Here is a 15,222-nt window from a genome sequence, read left to right on the forward strand (position 1 = left end):
GGGAGAAAATATTTGCAAACTAAGCAACGGACAAAGGATTAATCTCCAAAATATACAAGCAGCTCATGCAGCTCAATATCAAAAAAACAAACGACCCAATCCAAAAATGGGCAGAAGACCTAAATAGACATTTCTCCAAAGAAGATATACAGATTGCCAACAAACACATGAAAAGATGCTCAACATCACTAATCATTAGAGAAATGCAAATCAAAACTACAATGAGGTATCACCTCACACCAGTCAGAATGGCCATCATCAAAAAACCTACAAACAATAAATGCTGGAGACGGTGTGGAGAAAAGGGAACCCTCTTGCACTGTTGGTGGGAATGTAAATTGATACAGCCACTATGGAGAACAGTATGGAGGTTCCTTAAAAAACTAAAAATAGAACTACCATATGAACCAGCAATCCCACCACTGGGCATATACCCTGAGAAAACCATCATTCAAAAAGAGACATGTACCACAATGTTCATTGCAGCACTATGTACAATAGCCAGGTCATGGAAGGAACCTAAGTGTCCATCGACAGATGAATGGATAAAGAAAATGTGGCACATATACACAGGGAATATTACTCAGCCATAAAAAGAAATGAAATTGAGTTGTTTGTAGTGAGGTGGATGGACCTAGAGTCTGTCATACAGAGTGAAGTAAGTCAGAAAGAGAAAAACAAATACCGTATGCTAACATATATATATAGAATCTAAAAAAAAAAAAGTTTCTGATGAACCTAGGGGCAGGACAGGAATAAAGACACAGATGTAAAGAATGGACTTGAGGACACGGGGAGGGGGAAGGGTAAGCTGGGACGAAGTGAGAGAGTGGCACGGACATATATACACTACCAAATGTAAGACAGATTGCTAGTGGGAAGCAGCTGCATGACACGGGGAGATCAGCTCGGTGCTTTGTGACCACCTAGAGGGGTGGGATAGGGAGAGTGGGAGGGAGACGCAATAGGGAGGAGATATGGGGATATATGTATACATATAGCTGATTCACTTTGTTATACAGCAGAAACTAACACAACACTGTAAAGCAATTATACTCCAATAAAGATGTTGAAAATAACGAAACAAAACAAAAAAAATGACATTTCACACTCAACACCACAGTCTAAAGCAAACAGCTGTCACTGCACGGATGACTTCCTGTGTGTGATGCGAGGCTGCCGGACAGCAGTGAGCGCTTTTATCCGGGTGCTCAGAGAGTCGCAGGCAGAACCAGGATCCAAAACTAACAAAAATGTGGGTTTGCAAATTTACAAATTCAAATTCTCAGAAAATTGGAAGGCTGAATTGAAAGCATTTCAAATGATACATGCTAGGCTTAAAAGCTTCCTGGCTTCTGGAAATGTGGGTGACAGGCACGCCAATTCTGGAGTGTTTACTACCAGGCGATCAGCTAGTTCTAATCCTGGCTAAGGTTAAAAATATAGAAGACGGTTATTCCAGATTGAACGGGAGAAAAATCTGCATCTTCAGGGAATGATATTAAGGATACTCTGAGGAGACAAAGGCAAAATCTCTAAATATCTTGAATAGCTTCAATAAGAGAATTTGCATTTAAAACAAAGAAAGAATTAATTATGTGCAGACCAAAGCAGATAACATGCCCTTGGATAAAAAAAATAACAGGTGGGACTTTTAAATGGTAGTTTTTGTTTGTTTATTTGCTTTAGCTGAAAAACAATTCCATATTTCTTAGGAGATTCTATTTTTCTAAATCATATGTTTTAAATATCAAATATAATGATAACTTTAACATTTTTATTAAGCAGATCTCTTGAAAGCTTCAAAGAAATGTCTTATTGAGCAACAGGAGACCAAAACTAAAAATAGGAGAGAAATGTTGTTTTTTAATTTTGGGAGAACATGGTAACAGTTTTGTCTAATTCTATAGAAGTAAGCAACCTCTAAGACAGATGAAAAGACTTGATTCTCACCACAAAATTTACAAACCTATAACTCTAGCCAATGAAGAAAGAAATTTATCTTACGGAAAAATTTCTAATAACTGGTTTAAAATTTATTTTAAAAGACTAACACAAAATTATTTTAGTTTCAAAGTTTAAAGGATTTGTTTTCTGTTATTTCCAAGACTCATTTTTAAGAAAGTAATTTTTGTCTCTGATTTTCTTGTACGCATACCACCATGAGTGATTCATGGGATTCTTGGGGAGCAAATGGGTTTAATGGGACAGAATCCTCCAAGGCAACAAGAAACACCTTGGGTATTTCCTGTGACATGCGGCTACTACTCTCAAGAAGAATTTCAGCTCATTAACTTTTATTCTGTAAACTTACTGCGCAGATAGAGGAAACAAGACCATAGAAAGTTAAGCAGGAGGCAAATGGTAAGATAACCAACAGAGACACACTTTTGCAAAATTTTGCACATTAACCAGAGAGGAAGGTGGTATACCATTGGTTTGTTTTCTAAAAAAGACCATGGTTTAGAGCTCCTCTATCCAATATGACAGCCACGAGCCAGATGTGGCTAACTGAATCTTAATTCGTTCGTTAAAGTGAAAACTCCTTTTCCTCAGTCACACTAGCCACATTTCAAGTGTGTGCTACCCATGTGGCTGGTGGCCACTGTTTGGATGGTACAGATATGGAACATGTCATCAGAGAAAGTGCGACTGGACGGTGCTGGTTTGGAGGATGGACAAAGGAGATGGACAGGGTAGAAAGAGTGACCTCAGTTACTACAGAAGATCAGAAAGTGGGCACAGTCACCTTCCTATCTTTGAGTAAGGATTTCTTTTACAGCATGAAAAAATTCAAATGAATATCCTAAAGTTTTAGTTTATTTTTCTTTTAACTAAAATGAGTAAGGTGTTGATCGTGCCAGAAGGTGCTAAGTGCCTTACACATTATCACCTTATTTAATCATCATCACACAGTACGAGGTAGGCAATATTATAATGCCATCTTACAGATACTAAGGGAAGCTTAGAGAGAGCATGTGACCCACCCAAGATCACACAGCTAACGCCTCGATTCCAAGCATGCTTCATCCCTCCAAAGCCAGGGCTCTTGGCCAGCCAGTAGGGAACTGCATTTGAGACAGAGGCAGAGAAAACGCGCTCCCGATACCACTATAGACACTGCTGCACAACAGGGGCCAAGGCCAGGTGGGTGGCTTGTTCTTAGTGAGAGTTCTTTCTCCCCTTGGCCTAATGCTTCCTTGATATTGAGCATGGGAACTTTCTATTGACAATGGAATGGTATCACTTTCTAATCCCATTCTTGTCCCTACCCCCTACCCATCCACTCTGAGCTTTCCAAGTCCAGCCACTTCTTTTCCTAGGTTTCCCATGACAGCTTAGGAGAAAGACCTGGACCAGTTCAACCAGAATGGAGTGGTCACCAAACAGTGTATCTGATGTCCCGATATTCCTCCACACATTGATCTCCTAAATCAATGAGATCTCTTAAATATCCTGTTAACCAATGACTTCAATGCCCCAACAAAATGCTTAGAAAATGACAGTTTATCATTTATTATATACTAATGAGTTTTTTAAAGCTCTTTGAAGTTGCCCGAATGGTTGACGTCCAGACAACATAGGTGGGGGGTGCAGTGACCACACTTTCTGAGGACCTTGCAGGATAGCACCTGCCACAGAGGCCAAGGAGGAGCGAGCGTGGATGAGAGCCTACCTCCGAGGCGAGCCATCGTCATGGGGCTGGATGATGACCACCTTCACAGTCACCGAGGTCCGGAGAAGGTCGATCATCTGCTCGTGCGTCAGCGTGGCCACGGCCACCTTGCAGATCTCCACCAGGCGGCTCCCCTGGCGAAGGCCGGCCTTCCACGCAAAACCGAAAGGTTCCACGTCTGCGACGATTCCTTCGAAGTTCACGTGGAAGCCCAGCTGGCCCAGCCCGTTCCTCCTCAGGGTCATTTCCACAGTCTCGCAGCCCCTGGTCACGATCTAAGGGGGAAGGGGACCGTGAGGGGTGGCGCTGTGGGGGGCACACATCCCAGTGACAAGATGACAAGACAAGGACACGGTTCAATCCAGACTTTACCGTAATTACCCCTGGCATCAGGCGCAATGAAAATAACAAAAGTAAAACGAAGGTTTCATTCTTCAAAGGCAAACCAGATACAGGTGTCCTGCTTTTTCCTAGAAGCCACTGACACAGAGCCTGTGAGCTTAAGACGGGCTCTGATAACTACCCCCTCTCCTTTCTACGTCACCTGACTTGGTTCTTAAGCATATAAATTCCATTGTTCCAGATGGACTGAAGCAACTGAAAACATGTGAAGCCTTTCACCCATCAAGCAATAAAACCTATTAGACAATTTTTTTTTTTTTGGTTGTACGGTGTGGCTTGTGGAATCTTAGTTCCCCAACCAGGGATGGAACCCGGGCCCCTGCCAGTGATAGCGCTAAGTCCTAACCACTGGACCGCCAGGGAATTCCCTATTAGACAATTTTATTCAACTTAAAAAATGGCCCAGTGGTGCAGCAGCTATGGAAAGCAGCACGGCAGTTCCTCAAAAAATTAAAATGGAATTACCATGAGACTCAGCTATTCTACTGCTGGGTATATACCCAGCAGAATTTAAAGCAGGGTCTCAAAGAGGTACACCCGGGTATTTGTACACCCATGTTCTTGGCAGCGTTATTTACAATAGTCAAAAGGTGGAAGTAACTCAAGTGTCCACGGATGGTTGAATGGATATGCAAAGTGTGCCATATACAAACAATGGAGAAAAACATGGCCCAAAGCCCTTCCAAGCTAACAGTTAGCGCCCTGCCCACAGGATGGGCAGCAGCAGGAAGTCAGACTGTTAGGAAAACCTTAAGTGCTCTCTGTGCGCCAGCCCTGTGGACATCCTGTTCTAGCCCCTAGGATCCCTCTCCTGGGGACAGCCTGCCCTTGCTCGCTTGGGTGGTGAGGACCATTCAGATCAAACATGGGCCAGCCAGCGGGCCTCCATGGTGTCTGTAGACAAACATCCCACTCGGTGAACTAAAGCACCAAAAATTAGTTAATGCCACCCTCAAAAGTGCTTACTGAGAATAGCCCACGTGCACTGAAAGAAAAACATGGGCTCATGGAGAATATCATTTGATGACCACGGCATCACTTATTTGCGGGCACTTGAAAGTTGGGAGGTATCATACCCGCATCCCCCAAAGCACAGAGCTAACGTATGAAGTTTCAGTTTTAATAAATGCTCCATTTCCATGAAACGCGCTCTGAATACACAGATTCCTATTTAATAAGACCTATGACTGTCAGTACAGCTGTGGGACCGGGGCTGGTTCAGTGTTATCACCGGTGCGGATGAGGTTACCATGTTTATTAACCGCCACGGTGCCCACCCTGCTAAACAGGTGCACATGACAGCTTGGGGCTTAGGAAAATGGGGAAAGGGATTGCTGGTCTTAGTGGTGAAGTTTTGAAAGATTGACGTTTCCAAAGTTACCAACTGAACTAATTTAAATTTGTTGAAAAGGCACTTTTGTAATATATACAACCCGAATAAATTTTTCCTTCACTTCTTTTTCAGCTTTGTTTCAACTAAGCTCTCCGACCAAAAGCCTACATATGACATGTGCCCAGCCTTCTTTCCAATATGGATGCAATTTTCAGCTGAAATGTAACGTCCATATATCAGATTGAAGAGTGAAAGGTTTTTCCGAGTCCTACTTGTTCTGTCTCTTCCTCTTATTTCTTCCAACCACCTGCCACGTCCCCTACTTTTTGCGATTTCTTTCTCACTTCTGTTCCTTACTTCTTAACACTGGCAAAGGCTGAAGGATCATGCTCTCCATTTATCTGCAGTTCCTCACATAATTACTTGGCCTCAATTATCCCACGGTGGCCTCCTATCCATGTACCCGGGACTGGCTACATCATCTGTGGAGTCCGGTGCAAAATAGAAATGCAGGCCCTTTAGTCAAAAATTATTGAGAATTTCAAGATGGCAACAGGAGAGCGTTCAACCAAGCCTGGGCTCTTCTGAGAGTAGACCGGCCCTACCTGTCTCTTTAGGTGGGAGCTCTTATTCCCCACCTGCGTCTTTACCTGCTTAACAGACGCCTTTGATTTCACTTCCCACCACTAGAAAATGCAGCGTCCACCACCTGCCCAGTAGCACCCCTTCCCCGTCTCTCCACTACGACAGCTTCATCTTCTTCCTTTCCATTTTTGTTGCTCCTGCCCTGCACCAGCCTTTTGTTCTAACCCCCCCAACAGTCTTTGGGTTGGTTTGTTTCCACCATCTCCTGTTACAAGTCATCTAAGACACAGAATATACTTCCTCAAATATATTCCAGATATCAGGTACCTTAGTCACATTAGCAATGTAGTCATTTTTTCTAGAAAAATGGTAGAATGGGGTCCACAGAACAGTGAATGTGTCAGAACCTACGGGACGTGCATTTTGGTGGTTGGTGAAGGGGGTGTGTTTATGTTGCATTTTCCGGAGCACAGATTATGATGACTCAGTAGGTCTCCTAAAAAGAAGTATTTGCAGTATTACTAAAAGCACAATGTGTCCTGAGACTCACAGGATAACTCAATTCTCCAGATACGAAAACTTATCACACACTTAATCATCCCTGAATCACGTCTCAGCTTGCGCACATACGCCCTCAATGCTGTTGAACACACTGAGGTCCTTTCCCGTAAAGAGCGTCTGCAAATAATGACGTTATTTCTCCAAGGCCAGCAGACACTGACATGACTGCATTGTCTCATCTACGTGGTCTGGAATAATAAAAGGTTTATATTTGGTGGAAGGAAAGGGGGCAGGAAATGGGTATAATTTCTCTTTTTCTCATGATCCATATTTGACTAAATCTTCTCTAATTAATGAAATATACATCCCCTTGGGGGGAAGATTTACACATGAAAAATTCTTTTGTCAAAGCACATTTTGTTCTTATATTTCATTTATTCTTAAAATTCTATTGTATATACTCAAACTAAAATCTGTATCTTCCTTTGTTAAAATACGAAGTAGAAATACAACTGTTAAATACCACGGACATCATGGTTTTGTACTGAAAATGACAATTTTTTTTATGACTTTTTTCTTAAAGTCTTTTTAACTTAATGGGTAATTCTATAAAACCTCTGTAAGAAACTGGCTGCAAGATTAATAACGTATTTAATCTGGCAGACTAAACAAAAATACCTGTTGTATAAATATGCAGAGGTGAAGCGGCAAAGAGGGCTTACTCTGATCATCAATATGATCAACGGTGATTCTGTGCCTATTAATTTCCCCCGGGAAGGTACTGTCGTGCCAGTCTCTACAAACAGACATAATAGCTAGTAAATTCCTGTCCTTCCTTGAAACACTATGAAAATATATCCCGATGTTCCCTTTGGAAAGTTGGCTTCACTTTTCCTTTCCAATCAATCTGTAATGGGTGTTTCGCCACCATTCATGGCTTCAGCAACAGCTCAAAAGGACACAGCATTTAAAATCAAACTCTATAACACAACATTGTTAATCAACTATACTCCAATATAAAATACAAATTTAAAAATTAAAAAAAAGTTAAATCAAACTCTACCCCTAAGAAATAGTAATTCACTCCCTAGGTGATGTAACTGGGGTCGAAGTTCCACAGCAGAAGCTACTATGAATCTGGGATTGCAGACCTAAGGATGGTGGATAAACAGAAACCTGTACTTACCCCCAATCGCTGGACAATTTCCCTGACGTCTTCGGCACAGTTGTCCCCCGAGGACAGAAGGATGCATTCTCCTCGTTCGTAAAACACTTTGATACTCATTAACCCAGATGTCCAGCCAATGACATCCCTGCAGGAACAGTTAAAGACCACGTTCTTGGAATCCTTCTCGATCAGCATGATGAACTCGTTGGAAATCCCAAGGAGACAGTCAATGTCCGAGGACTGGCCGAAGTCCCGCACCACAACGTGCCACATGATCGCTCCGACGCTGAAGAGGTGGGCGTCCTTCCTGGGCTTTACTTTCTCCTTCTTCTTGGCACCCAGGGTAATGAAGCTGAACTTCGCGGAGGTATCCACGGTGGCGGTCGTGACGAAGTTCTCCGCCAGGTCCTTCAAGTACTCCTGCCTCGTCCGAGTGGCCATCGCTCGAAACTTCTCTGATTTGTGGGCTGCGTTTTCTGCATTGATTACTTTTGCTAAAAGGAAGTCCCGGAATACTGCTGACTTTGGGAAAGTTACGGCTTTGGGAATTGGTGGACCAAATGGTGGCACATCTTTTGATCTAGAAACTCCAACACTGAGGGAGGAAAAGGAGAAACAAGATGAATTGTGGGACCATAATAGTTAGCTTCAGAAAGGTGACATACGCCCACACTTTCGACTGAAGCCAGCTACTTCGTAGACTCTTGTTATGCTCATTTCTGGGTATCACGTTTTTCTTTGTTTTTAGCAAAACTTTTCAAACTTAGTAGTTGAGGGGGTGTTGTGGGCTGAGCAGTGTCCCTCCAAAATTTGTATGCTGAAGTCCAAAACCCCAGTAACTGGGAACGTGGCTGTGTTTGGAGATCGGGTCTTTAAAGAGATGATTAAGTCAAAATGAGGCCATTAGGGTGGGCCTTAATCCAGTCTAACAGGTGTCCTTATAGAAGGAAACGTGGACACACAGGAAGATACCAGGGATGCACACACACAAGCGGAGAGACCATGTGAGGACACAGCAGGAAGACGACCATCTGTAGGCCAAGGAGAGCGGCCTCAGGAAAAACCAAACCTGCCAACTCCTTGATCTTGGACTTCCAGACTCCGGAACTGTGAGAAATAAATGTCTGTTGTTTAAACTACCAGGCCTGTGGTCCTCGTCACGGCTGTGCGAGCTGACTAAGGTAGGGATGACGGATCAGTAGCCAGCTTGGTGCTCTGTAACTCTGTGGCCGGTCACCACTGAGAGACAGTGACACTTTTCAACAGCAGTGAGGTTAGCCCAGTTGGCTATTTGCGATCTCACTGCTATTGGACACAATGATCATTGGGCTTACAGGGCCCAAAGTTTTGAATGTCACTTTTTTTAAGGAAATGCTCACTTGATCACATTTTGAAAATTTAAATGAAGATTTTATAGGAGCAAAGATTTAAGAGATTCCAGGGACTGAAAAGATCAAATGTATAGTGATGGCAATAACCATCTTAATACAGCAAAACCAATAATGCTTCCCTGTATCAGACAGAAACTTTCGTTGTCTCAAATCGTTTTTGAAGCAAGAGTGAATTAATGAATGAGCAAATGAAGGACTGGAGTGAGTGAATGAATGAACCCCACAGCACTCCCCATTTACTGAGCAGCTACTGCAGGCCAAGAATGGGAACCAAGCCCACATCTGCCCAGGCTGGTATTTTCTGTGTTGGGATAAACAAAGGAAGCAATCTATGTTTCATCTTCTTCGGGGTAGAAAATCCTGAAAGCGGTGATTAAGGAATGAAAGCATTAGGTGTGAATTCCTTTTCTGGAATGTGGCTGGTTAGACTCCAAATAGATCACGGTCCCCAGGGCTCTCTCCCCTTTGCTGTAACCTGCACACCTTCCAGCAGCGTTCATCATTTCTGGGGAAAGAGCTATAAGATGGAAGGGGGTCTGGGCGGGGCCTTAGCTGGCGTGAAAGGGGAGGGAAGGACCGCTTCCCTTTGGGACAGAAGACCAAACTCACGCACATGCATGGTAGTAAAGGTGCTGAACCAGAGAGGGAGGTGGGGGGGACTTGACTCATGACCTCAAGGAAGGTCCTAGAAACATCATGGAGGTTCAAACGGCTGAGAGGCTGACACCATATATGACCCGTCTTCCCCTCACTACCATCCTTAGGAAGAACTTTCTAGACTGAGTAGGAATTAACTTGTCCTCAGGTGTTATTTCATAGAGAGCTGTCCCAAAGCTACATGTCTGGCCTGTGGGTAGTGTAGCCACACCTGCTGCTTCCCCACCAGAACGATCAACCAGCTCAAGCTGCCTCTCAGTGCACTGGACCCTGCCCTCCCGACACTGGCCATCATCAACTCATGTGATCACCTCTCCTAAACGTGGTTTTCTCTTCCGGTGATGAGCACAGATTCCTGGAAGTATTTTACCCATGGAACGCTGAGGAGGTCAAATCCCATTTAACATCTTACAGGATTACTTTTTTGCACTTAGCTCTGTGGATCTCAAGCTACTCTCTGACTACAGCTTGGACGCCCTTAAGCCAAAGCATCAGGGCGACCTTTTTATATCTAAATGTGTTCCAAGACGGCTCTCACTGTGGAGCTCCAGAGTGGTCAGAGAGAGACATCTGTTAACGGGGCGATTCTTCTCGTCCCAAATTATTAACCCAAATGTCTAACTGGACACCTCCACTACAGTGTACGGTACAGTGCGGCTCGATAAACCACTATCCTATGCATCTCAGATCAAAGCTGTACCAAAAAAAGGAGCAGAATTCAGGCACAGCGGTTACTATGGTTACTATTACTACTATTACTAGTCCAGGAAAACCATGATAGTCTGAGGATGGGGATCAATTAGAAAGCCCTGGTCACAAAAGCTTATATAATCCGTAATTCTTTCAAGCAGAGTTAAGAAGGAATAATTCCCAGTGGGTGGAAACAACAGTATGTTTTAGAATTTCTTATTTTACCCAAATAACTTGATAGCATTTACGGATGATTTAGACATAAGACCCCTCCACTGAGGGCAACAGTACAAAGATGAGCCTTCCTTCACGTGCCAGCTAAAGGGTTTTAGGAAAGCAACGTGGGGTACAGCAGATTCCAGGATCCGGTGTTCTTCCTAGGAGTCCAGCTCCACCACTTTCTGAGGGACTCTGGGTTACTTAATCCCTCAGCGCCTCGTCTGTAAAATGGGGGTTAAAACAGTACCATCCTCAAAAGCACACCATGAGGATTAAACAAAATAATGCCTGCTAAGCTATTATTAACCCAACTGGTATCATCACTATTATTGCCACAATGAATTATCATTTTCATCATTGATTTAACATTATCATCTAATTTTTGTAAGAAGGGGCTACACAGTAAGTTTTCTAAAATGGAAGTCATCGTTTTGTATAGATATTACTTCCCTTTTAATTGACAGTTAGCTACTAAGCCTACAGACAGCAAGAAGTTTACTCATTCAGCTATTAAAGGATGCATTTTGCAAAGAGTTTATCTTGGAGAGCACACAAACACGTAAATCCCTCAGAGTTAGCTCTGCAATGGCTACAACCATTGAAATGAAAGAATCTCGTATAAAGAGACAGGCCATCAGTTAAGTTTGCTTTTTAATAATTTTAGACTAAAATGACATAACGTGGAGCTTTGTGGATGTTGCCCCATTATTTCTTTCTAGGTTCAAGTGGCCCCAGCATCACCGAGAGAGAGCCCTGCTGTATCCAGCGGGCACGCCTCAGACTTCTCTGGAAGGTGGGAACCTGCTCTTTCACACTCTGGACGCATGCCCTAAATAGCTGCACGCTTTTATCAGAGGAGGGCATCTCGCCCCAGCAGTCTGTCTGGACCGCGCCTCTGAGCTACGTGGTACTTGCAGATCATGATCCGCCAGAACTCACTGCCACTCACCACCTGTGCAAAGCTCATGGGATGTGACCGATGCACAGGGGTCACAGGGGCGTGTGCGACCCACCCAGCCTTCCATAAAACGCACCCGTGATTAAGACGGAGCAACCTAGAAAACAGCAGACCTGGACTATATTTTATCAGTTCCTTGGAAATTATTTTAATGAATTTATTCTGTGACTGGTATGTTTTGAGGAAATCATAGGAAACAGACCTATGAGGTGTTTCTGGAAAACCTGGGCACTGTAACCTTATTCCCTGTGACAGAGTAAACTCATCTTCATAAAAATGTCATGGAATTGATTTGACTAGTTTTCCAGAAGATTATGATCGATTCTTTGAAGGACACTCATGAGGTGATAAGTGTGATCATTATGAATGTTTATGAGGCACTTCCAAAACCTAGAGGCACTCCACTGCTTTACATTTGAATCTCATTAGGAAATGATAATTTAGTGATAGCAACGTGGTATCTTAAAAGGCAATGACCCCATCTTTGAACCATTTGTACAAGCTGGTTTCTACCACAGAAAACATAATGCAAGCCACTTTGTTGATAGGTAAGATCTATATCAAAAGCATCCCTCCCCGGTAATTTAATTAAACACAGAAAACTCAAAAGAAATAAAAATAAAAAAGGTATTACTTATCCTTAAGATCTTTTGTGCTAATCAACCACCTCATGATAGAAGCATAAACTAAAGATAGAAAGGAATTAAAAATACTTGATTTGACCTAAGAATAGCAGCCTGTAAAATAACACCAAATACGATAAAGCCCTAGGCTTACGTTCCCAATCCATTAGGAAGGCTCATTTAAGATTACTCTTCATAATTACCATTCATCAGGGGAGATCCCAGAAGAATAAGCCGACTGAGCATGTTGGCACCAACGTTACCGGTTTTAAGCGTATCGTTTATACAGACTAGAGGTCCCTTTTTTTTCAAATATCACTTTTTTTTTTTTTTTTTTTAATAAAAAGTCGTTCTGAGCATTCAGGCCAGGGGTCTTGAACCTGAGGTGCATACAGGGTCACCGTGGGGGGAAATCATGCAGATGGGGAGAGCATGGGGTAGGGGCTGCAAGCTGGCGACACCAAGCACACAGGCCAGTCTCCTTGCCCCTAGGAGGGTGCGGCTGCAGTTCACAGGCCCCTCTGCCCCCTCACACGTGCCCAGGCCTGGGCCCCATCCAGGCCCGGGAGGCAGCTCAACCGGTAACCACTGCTTTAAGATGAGCGCCAGGAACTCTAACAGGTGTTTTGCATAATTCCTGTTATTCATTCCTCATAACTACATATTGAAGTTGGTACTATTATCCCCAGTTTTCAGAAAAGGAAATGAAGGCTCCAAAAAATAAGCTAACTCGTTACAAAGCGCCATGAGGGGGCAGGAGAGCGGGATTCTCACTCAGGTCAGAGACCGGCTCTTTCACCGACACCCCACAGGGCAGGAGCCTTCGGGGACAGCTGTTTCCTAAGGAAGAGCACGGGTAGAGGAAGGGCAGGCCTCGTCAGTCTCGGGATTCCGAGGCACCTGGATGGCCTTTTGAAATCACCAAAGCGAGTGTCAAACCCCTATCTCGACACGCCACCACACCACCGTGTGCGTGTTTCCAAGCTCTTAGACGGGAAGAAACGTTTTACCACCAGAATGCATCTCTTTCAGGGAAGCACTGAAATGGCCAGATCCTCCACCTCTGAGGCTGCTGTCAATCAAGCGACGGTCTGGCAGGAACTGGAGGAAGTCTTTAACATTGAGGAAAGGTGAAACCTAGAACTGCGAACTGCTAGGAATTTCACTGTTTCAAAATGGGAAGAAGGCAATTATTTCTTACAGAAAGTACCTGAGTGTAAGACCTCTGGTGGCGCAGCAGTTAAGAATCTGCCTGCCATTGCTGGGGACACGGGTTCGATCCCTGGTCCAGGAAGATCCCACATGCCACGGAGCAACTAAGCCCATGCGCCACAACTACTAAGCCTGCGCTCTAGAGCCCGCGAGCCACAACTACTGAGCCTGCGTGCCACAACTTCTGAAGCCCACGTGCCTAGAGCCTGTGCTCCACAACAAGAGAAGCCACCGCAATGAGAAGCCCGCGCACCACCACGAAGAGTAGCCCCTGCTCGCCGGAACTAGAGAAAGCCCGCACGCAGCAACGAAGACCCAACGCAGCCAAAAAATAAAAGAAAAGAAAAGAAAGAAAAGAAAAGAAAGAAAGAAAGGAAGAAAGAAAGAAAGAAAGTGCCTGAGTGAAGACCGTGGGAAATATAATTAGAAAAAAAAAAAGGATAATTATGGGCTAGAAATAATAATTGGAAAACTAACTGGAAGACATTTTGGGGAATGAGGTCCTGTTGGAACAACCCTGGGAGCACGAAACGCCAGGGACTCACCTGTAACACACATTTTCAGTGCACGGATTATGCACTTTGACTATGACGAAGACATGTTGAAAGTGGGACCGGATGCTTTTTGGAGTAAAAGGAAGTGCTCCGGGCTCTTGGAAGACAATGGTCACGATGTCATTTCCTATATGCCTTTTCCTCAGGAGCTGCAGTCAGGAAAGTGAACACACACACAGAGTTACAGACACGGTTTTCTGTAAAAACAAGATACATAAATGTATACAATTCACTCAGCATTCAATTTCAAGGAGTTTTTTAGAAAAGCAGAGTCATCCTTTGGAAGCTAGGGCTCCTTGACATGGCTGCATCCAAAGACCTATGGAGAGAAGAGCCTCAATATTTAAGTTCATCTTTTGCTTTGAAATGCAACTGGTGTTCTCTCTCCTTTTCATCTTTATCATTTTTTGCCCTGAAATAATAGCACATTAGAGCTAAAATCGCTTTAAGGAATCTTGTAGATTAAGCTCTTCGACTTAAAAGGAGGAGATGGCAGAGCGTCCAAGGGAAGGTACAGTGGCTGAAAGTCCTGCACTAGGGTGTCAGGGGCTTAAATGACACATGCATTTCTGCAACAAAAATACAGAAGACTGTTATATTGGTGGTGGATATATTCAAGCTAATTAACTGAAATCTAGCCTTTTCAATGTATTTCGGGAACACAGAATTCCACCAGATTAACAGTTGGAAAACTCAATAAATTACAAATGCATCAGGAGAGAAGGAACCCCAGGGCAGTAACACCTGAACCCCTTTACTTGCGATGTTCCTTCTGCCAAGAATGCCCCCTTCACCCCAAGTCTCTCCTAGACCACTCAGGTCTCTGCTGAGCCACCAGCACACTGGAAAGAACGTCCTTAGAGGGACTGCACAGGCCCTGCACCCATACCCCAGGCCCATGGCGACCACATTAGTTGTCGTGTCCTATTCTAAGTCTTGGTTTACTTCTCCTGCATCAGGTCATAATCATCAGGAGGGCAGGAGATGTATCTCGTTGACTTTTGGTTTCCCAGTTTCTAATGGCCTGCCCAGGACACAGCAGACACCCACACACACACTGGCTAAGTGAATAAACAAACGTTACAAATACACAATCACAGCCACGTAACACTGCGCAATAAAATTGTGACCCACTCTGAATCCACATCAACAAACCCGTACACTCCGTAAGCTTATGCACCTAAAGCCATGAGGATCTGTGCTCACAGAGTCTGCGGTCCCCAGTTTTCATAGAGACAGTAATCCTTACATGA

At 43.9% G+C, this 15,222-nt stretch overlaps 1 protein-coding gene across 4 annotated transcripts in view; it reads right to left on the reverse strand.

Annotated features, from left to right (window-relative positions):
• The window catches only part of SIPA1L2 (signal induced proliferation associated 1 like 2), a 217,210-nt gene that overhangs the window by 51,505 nt on the left and 150,483 nt on the right, over positions 1-15,222 (reverse strand). For all 4 annotated transcript variants that reach the window (XM_059900962.1, XM_059900959.1, XM_059900960.1 and 1 more), the window contains 3 exons: positions 13,961-14,118; positions 7,684-8,260; positions 3,677-3,951 (listed from right to left, as the gene is read on the reverse strand). In XM_059900962.1, coding sequence (XP_059756945.1) covers positions 3,677-3,951; positions 7,684-8,260; positions 13,961-14,118 — 1,010 coding nt within the window. The remainder of the gene's footprint in view (positions 1-3,676; positions 3,952-7,683; positions 8,261-13,960; positions 14,119-15,222) is intronic.

The sequence above is a fragment of the Balaenoptera ricei genome, chromosome 16, assembly GCF_028023285.1.
Source record: "Balaenoptera ricei isolate mBalRic1 chromosome 16, mBalRic1.hap2, whole genome shotgun sequence".
NCBI lineage: Eukaryota > Metazoa > Chordata > Mammalia > Artiodactyla > Balaenopteridae > Balaenoptera > Balaenoptera ricei.